The following is a 6,791-nucleotide window of genomic DNA, read 5'->3' on the forward strand; positions in this document are numbered from 1 at the left end:
GGGAGATTATTTCACTTATTATATGGAAAATGTTTGTTATAAGTGAAATAATCTGCCAGAACTTTTTCATCCATATTAAGGGATTATTGACTTAAAACAAGCTGCTATATCTTGCCTAAAAAGTTTAGACTTTAAAATACTGCTATCAGTTTATAAACCACCGCATGGATTAGCACTACAAAACATTAAAGATCTGCTGTTGTCATAGCAACCTTCCAGACCTCCCAGGTGTTTTGGTTCTGGTTTTCCCTGTGTCATCAGAACCAGAACCAAACATGGAGAACCAGCATTCAGCTTCTATGCACCACAAATCTGGAACACACTTAAAGAAAACTGCAAAACAGCCAAAACACTGAGCTCCTTTAAATCCAGACCAAAACCTGTTTAGAGTTGGTTTTGATTAACAATCAATGAAACATTAATAACGATGAGAAAATGTAACGCTTCAATTATTGACTGTTTGTTCTATGACTTTGTATTTTTGTGTTTTTATGAAACGTTCCATACAAATAAAATTTGAGTGACGTTAGTTTTGTCTCATTTCCATTGTTCGCTAGAAAGTAGAGCAAAAATACTTGGTAGGATTTTGTGCTTGTGTGGTGAATTTAGCCAGTCCTTGTAAAGCTGTTGTTTGAACCTGTTGAAAACAAGTTTCACAATTCATTTTTTAATTTGTAAATTACACGAAACGCTTCCGCTGTAGCTCTCATATAAAAAGTGCACACGTTTGCTAGTTTATGGCGCAACATCCTTGGACCTAAAGTGGCTGTATAAACAGTTAAATATCTGCCTCCATATAAAAATAAAATCAGCGACACAAATATTGCACACCTAAGGAGCTTAGAGTTATTCTATGAAGGGAAATATACAAACAGGGAAATAATAAAGCCTCTGGAGTTATAAATATCTGCATCTTCGGTTTTAAAACTATGCGTGGAGCACGTCGCTGGCTGCAGGTGGGGCAGAGGTGGAGTCACGGCTGGCGATGGGGGGAAATGGATTCAGGCTGTGCAAGTGAGAAGTGATCAGCAGGAAGTCGTGGTGGACAAACGGGACAGAGCGGCTCAGTGTTGCTGGGCGTCTAGCTCCCTCTGGCGGCAGCCCACGGCAGTGATGAGAGCAGCTCCCTTGCCACTGCCGTCCTCCGACAGCAGGAAGTTAACGTCACATTTAGGGGCGAGTTCTTTTACTGTCTGGTGGAAGATCCGAGAGAAGCTGCAAGGAAGAAAACTCAAATGAGAAAAAACTTGAGACTTTAAAGAAAACCTGCACAGCAAACATGGATAAGGGTTTTGAGTTTTTCCTTATAGTTTAGTTTTATATTTTAAAAAATACAATAACTGGTAGTAAAATACCAATAAAATAATAATAATAGGAATAAAAACCAAGACGTACTTGGTTTCAGTTGCAGCAGTTACCCAAAAACTAAAATGAATTAATCATTATTTTAACTGGTGTTGAAGGCCAGGGGAATATTTGGGCGTAAGCTGACCTACTGACCAAGTAGTCTACTATATCACTTATGAAAATATATTTTTCCCATTTTATAAGCAGTGGTGGGCAAAATTTGTATCCCGAATTGTACTCGAGTAAGAGTAGCACTACTTCAACATATTTTTACTCAAGTAAAATTAAGAAGTAGCCATCCAAGAAATTACTCAAGTAAGAGTAAAACAGTATTTGGTAAAAAGTTGACTTAAGTACTGAGTAACTGAACAAATTATTAATCACTTCATGTTAAAAATGCAAGAATTTTATGTTTAAAAATTACATCATTAGACGAACCACAATATAAAGTTAACTTGAAATTTTGGTATTTTAAGGACAAGCATGACATTAATTCATATCAGTAGCAAAACATAAATTCAGGTTAAAAAAATCCAAATCAGTTTCTTCCAATAAAAAACTTAAGAAAGTTAAACAAAAACTGCAATTGTGTCTCTGTATTTGTGAGTTTTTGGTTAAAACATGTTTGTTTTTTAAAGCAACGATACATCATAATAAAATTACTCAAGTTAAAAGTACAGCGTAGTAAAAATATTCCTAAAAGTACATTTTTTCAAAAACGTTACTCAAGTGAATACAACTGAGTAGATATAGCTAGTTAGTACCCAACTCTGGTTAAAACAATCTGCCAATGGAAAGGGTCCTTTTTCATTAATATTAAGGAATTATTGATTTAAAATACTTGGAAAGGCTTTGTGCTTTTGCAGTGTACTGTTTGGCGTCGTGCTGGTCCTCCATCTTGATGTAGGTGATTGTTCACTGTAATCTGGGTCTTACTGTGGGTGCAGCTTGTACAGCGTGCCGTCCACACCCACGGTGATGTCCAAGTGGTCCAGTCCTCGGTTCTCACGGATCTTGTCCACCACGGCGGCCATTCCGGCTCCGCAGATCTGAGCGGCGCGGCGGGACACAGTTCCACACACCTCCTTAACGATAATACTGTCGTCACAGGTGCTGTCGAGTCCCAGCTGCTGCAGGATCGCTCTGACCTGCAGCAGCGCCAGACGATCGCTGTGGAGGAGAGACAGGGAGAGGGTCAGAGGTCACGCAACAGCGGCGCAGTCACTGGATACGTCTCAGCTGTTCCCAGAGGCAGAGGTAATCGTACACCACAGCGTCTCTTTTCTTTCTTTCATGTGTTGTCTCACTGAATGCTGCCTTTCAGAGAGCCTAGGCTGTAATGTTGCTTTCTGTGGACATTTTAACCCTGTTCCAGTGTTAAACTTTTCTCCAAGAATTATTCACTTAAAACAAGCTCCTATTGTTTGCTGAAACATTATGTACAAGTTAGTTTTGTACTAAGATATTTGCACTAGAAGCAAGATCTGCCATAAGGACAAATTTTCCTGGATGATAAATTGTCCCAGAAGTTATTGCGATAAACCATTTGAGACCATTTTCTAGTAATATTATGATAATGTTATAACAATGTAAGAACAGATTCTGAAAGATCAATAAACTGGAACACTGGAACTGGAATATCCAAAATAAATAAACAAAACAACAAAAACAACAAATAAAAAAATAGTTATAGAGTTTGTATAAACAAAATTGTCCTTCAAAAAATTGACCAGTTGAGACCAAAATGAAAACTTCAGTCATCCAGACTTTGGTAGAAAAAGAGAAAAATGATATATAATGCAAATGAAAATTATTGACCTTGTTTTAATTTATCATACAAATAATTGATTTATTGCTTATTATGGTGCTTTTGGTCTTCTTTGCTTTTTGTACTAAGATATTTGCACTCGAAGCAAGAGGGGACATAATTTTTACCCAGTGAATTTTCTCAACATGTTCACAATAAGTGCAAGCAACAATTTGTTAGGAATATTTAAATATGTATTTTTCTACATGAAAGAGCAGTTTGTGGAAAACTGTCGGCATTAAATGTGACGGATTCACTAACCTCTCTATTTGTGACAGGAATTTGGTCTCAAAGATGCCGCGAGTCTTCAGTGTCTCTGAAATCTGTCCTCGGAAGAGGAAGCCACGCTTCGTCAGATCAATCAAAATCTGCCGCACAATTTCTCCCAAATACATTCCACTGCACATCTTCTCATATCTGACAGGCGTGAGAAAGAGATTTTGGTTACTGCATTGTGAAAATCAAACACCGGTCTGATTATTTTGATCATGAGTATGAACTAGAGTAAGTTTTTAAACGGGAAAATTGACCTCAAAGTCTCGTTAAAAGTAGGGGTGCGCAGATTGCAGTTTTCTGGCCGATCGCAGATTAACAATCTTTAAAAAGCCTGATTATGATTTTGGCCGATACCAATTTATTTTGTGTGAAATGTCGCTAAATATAGCAAGAAAGACGCAGAGTTGGCAACAGTAGGGTGACTATTGGTAACTATAAATGTGTAGAAATGACCTGGTGTAATTATCGGTCGATCACTAAAATTAAAGAAATCGGCACAGATCAATTGGATGCCGATAAATCAGTGCACCCCTAATTAAAAGTGTTGTTAACTTTCCATGGTTTGTGTTTGACCTCCTGACCTCTGTTTGCCTTCGTTGAGTGAGTTTTCGTCCACTGCCTGATCATATTTTGTCCTGATGTCGTCCAGACAGCCGTTGTCTCCAAACGCCCCCCACTCCATGTTGACACACATTCGACCCTCGGTGCCTCCCACTATTTCGATGTTTTTCAGCTCCTCCATGTAGCAGGCATTACTTCCTGTGCCTGAGAGCATACAGAGCAACTTTAAAATGCTTCAATCAATCAATAAGTTTAACAATTTAACATCATCAATGTAGAAACACATTGTCTTATTACACTTACTCTACATGAGAAACTTTTCTCAATAACTACAAAATACATTTCTTACATGGCCGCAGACATTAAATTAAGAATATAAGCTTTAAACAATATATCATGTTAACCCAAAAATGTGTATTGTTTAATTGGTTTAAAGTGGAGCATTTTTTCAAATTATTCCATAATTTTAGTCCATACAAAATGCACGTTTGTTTTAAAGTACCGTATTTTCCGCACTATAAGGCGCACCTTCAATGAATAGCCTTTTTTTTAAACTTTTTTCATATATAAGGCGCATAGAATAGACGCTACAGTTTGGGTTGCCACGCGATTTGTTCCGTACTCTACAAATGTGGATGTGTAATAATAAAGAAGTGGTCCCCGAGTACTTTATATAGTAGGCTGCCCCAGTCGTTGTTTCACTCACGGAGTTGGTGTTGCGATATTGTGTTCAACTGCTTTCTGGGTAACACAGACCAACCGACACGCTGCCACCGCAGACTGTCTCTCTTTCCCCAACCCCCCGGCTTTAAATGTATAGGGGCTGGTCCCTTGGTAACCCTAGTCGAAGCACCCCGGATGAATATCTAAAGCCACTTTGTTGACATAAAGAATGTCAACAAAACAGTCCGACTCGGGTCGGTGAGGAGAGCCTTCCGTGACTGGACTGTGGCGTGGCCGGACGGACGATGGTCACCCTTCTCCGTTCGCGCACAGCATGTTGGTGGAGAACGTGGTGCTAAATGACCTGCAGACGACCTGATTCTAGACGGTCGGTAGGTGGATAGGTCAGTCTAACTTTATTAACAAACCAGCGTTCTGACAATGACAACTATCCCAGCATGCACCGTGCGCTTCTTCTTCTACGGGGGAAAATGAAGTCGGCAGCTGCTTACCGTAGTTGCTAGACCTGTTGTGGCTCAATATTGGTCCATATGTAAGACGCACCGGATTATAAGGCGCACTGTTGGCTTTTGAGGAAATTGAAGGTTTTTAGGTGCGCCTTATAGTGCGGAAAATACGGTAGTTCACACAGTTTTACTTTTGAAATCCTTCAGTTGTTTATGTCATTGAGCTTAAGATACAAAACTTTTGTAAATTAATTGGCAATAATGTCCTTATAGCTTTAAATGTAACTAATAACATTTTTAAATTAACCAAATCTCCTAGTTTCAAGATATTTTATTGAATAAAGAAATTTGTATTAACTTTATACAGAAATCTTATGGGTTTCTTTTGTGTCACAAACAAAGGCTTAGTTTTGGTTTTTATATGTTGCCTCAAACCTCTTTACCTGGTATAGAGAGCAATCTGGGCCAAAATTGTAGACTCATTGTAGTCATAAAATTTAGTGATTAATCTCAGAAATTCATTAGAAAACTTGGACATTTTCTAGAAAAAATTTAAAAATATATTTTTGACATTTGAAATTCAGAAGTATCCAAGTTTTTTGTGATATTAATCTAAAAATGAAGTTTTTGGCATAAATTTACTATTTACTACTACTTTAATTTTGCACATTTGCTGTATTGAAAGACATTTAGTTTTCAGTTTCTTTTGGCCTCGATTGAGTAAATGTATTTTCAGTAATAAGAACAGGATTTGGGTCACTTGGGTTAAAACTTTTGCTACATTTAGCCAAGTTTAAAAAGGAATAAAAGTTGATCTGGGTGCAGCAAAGTTTTCAGTAAAAGTTTCTTTTCTTAAAACTTTGTTAGAAAAACACTAATATTTTGTGTTATACTTTACATTTTTCTGTGTAAGAAAACTATGTTGGTAACAATTTTTACCCTGATTACAAATTAGAAGTCTCCATCTACATCTGTAGGCCACACAAAATCAGTCTAAGGGCCATAAACGGCCCCCGGGCCACGCTTTGGACACCCATGCTCTATACAATAATTCAGATATGGAACCACAAATTAATAATATACTTCATGATTGTTTACTGATTAACCCTTTCTTAATAAATGTATAAAAAACATCTGGAAACCAAAATTAAAAAAAAACGTAAACGGCTCACTCACCGGCAATCAGTCCGACTTCACATGTTGGCTCTTCATACGCACAGGTCATCATCGTTCCCACGGTGTCGTTCACTATGGCAACCACATCCAGCTCAAACTCCTACAGCACAAGCACGATTGGTTAAAGACTGAAGTACAGCTAAATGTGTTCATGTAACACTTAGGAGGTCAGCTGAAGTCTGAAGTTCACTTGTAGCCATGCAGAATACATATTTTAATATTTTCTCCTCAGTCAGTTGTTTGTTTTAGGAAGATAAAATAACAGGATAATTCTCAAAAATGTTTTTTAAATACCACCATCAGTAATTTATGACTTGGATTTCTTAGAAATATGTAAATATTTGAAGGTAGACATTGAAACAGTAACAGGTCGACCTCTAGATAACCCATTCTGCTTCAGGCTTATAACCTACTGTACTTCAGGCTTATAACCCACTCTACTTCAGGCGTATAACCCACTCTACTTCAGGCTTATAACCCACTCTACTTCAGGC

At 37.7% G+C, this 6,791-nt stretch overlaps 1 protein-coding gene across 2 annotated transcripts in view; it reads right to left on the reverse strand.

Annotated features, from left to right (window-relative positions):
- Positions 1 to 296: 296 nt before the first annotated feature.
- The window catches only part of LOC103470212 (hexokinase-1), a 27,672-nt gene continuing 21,177 nt past the window's right edge, over positions 297 to 6,791 (reverse strand). For both annotated transcript variants that reach the window (XM_008418463.2, XM_008418473.2), the window contains 5 exons: positions 6,298 to 6,397; positions 4,012 to 4,195; positions 3,416 to 3,571; positions 2,284 to 2,517; positions 297 to 1,215 (listed from right to left, as the gene is read on the reverse strand). In XM_008418463.2, the coding sequence (XP_008416685.1) occupies positions 1,065 to 1,215; positions 2,284 to 2,517; positions 3,416 to 3,571; positions 4,012 to 4,195; positions 6,298 to 6,397 (825 nt within the window). In that variant the 3' untranslated portion in view covers positions 297 to 1,064. The remainder of the gene's footprint in view (positions 1,216 to 2,283; positions 2,518 to 3,415; positions 3,572 to 4,011; positions 4,196 to 6,297; positions 6,398 to 6,791) is intronic.

This window comes from Poecilia reticulata, linkage group LG1 (assembly GCF_000633615.1).
Source record: "Poecilia reticulata strain Guanapo linkage group LG1, Guppy_female_1.0+MT, whole genome shotgun sequence".
NCBI classification, from domain to species: domain Eukaryota; kingdom Metazoa; phylum Chordata; class Actinopteri; order Cyprinodontiformes; family Poeciliidae; genus Poecilia; species Poecilia reticulata.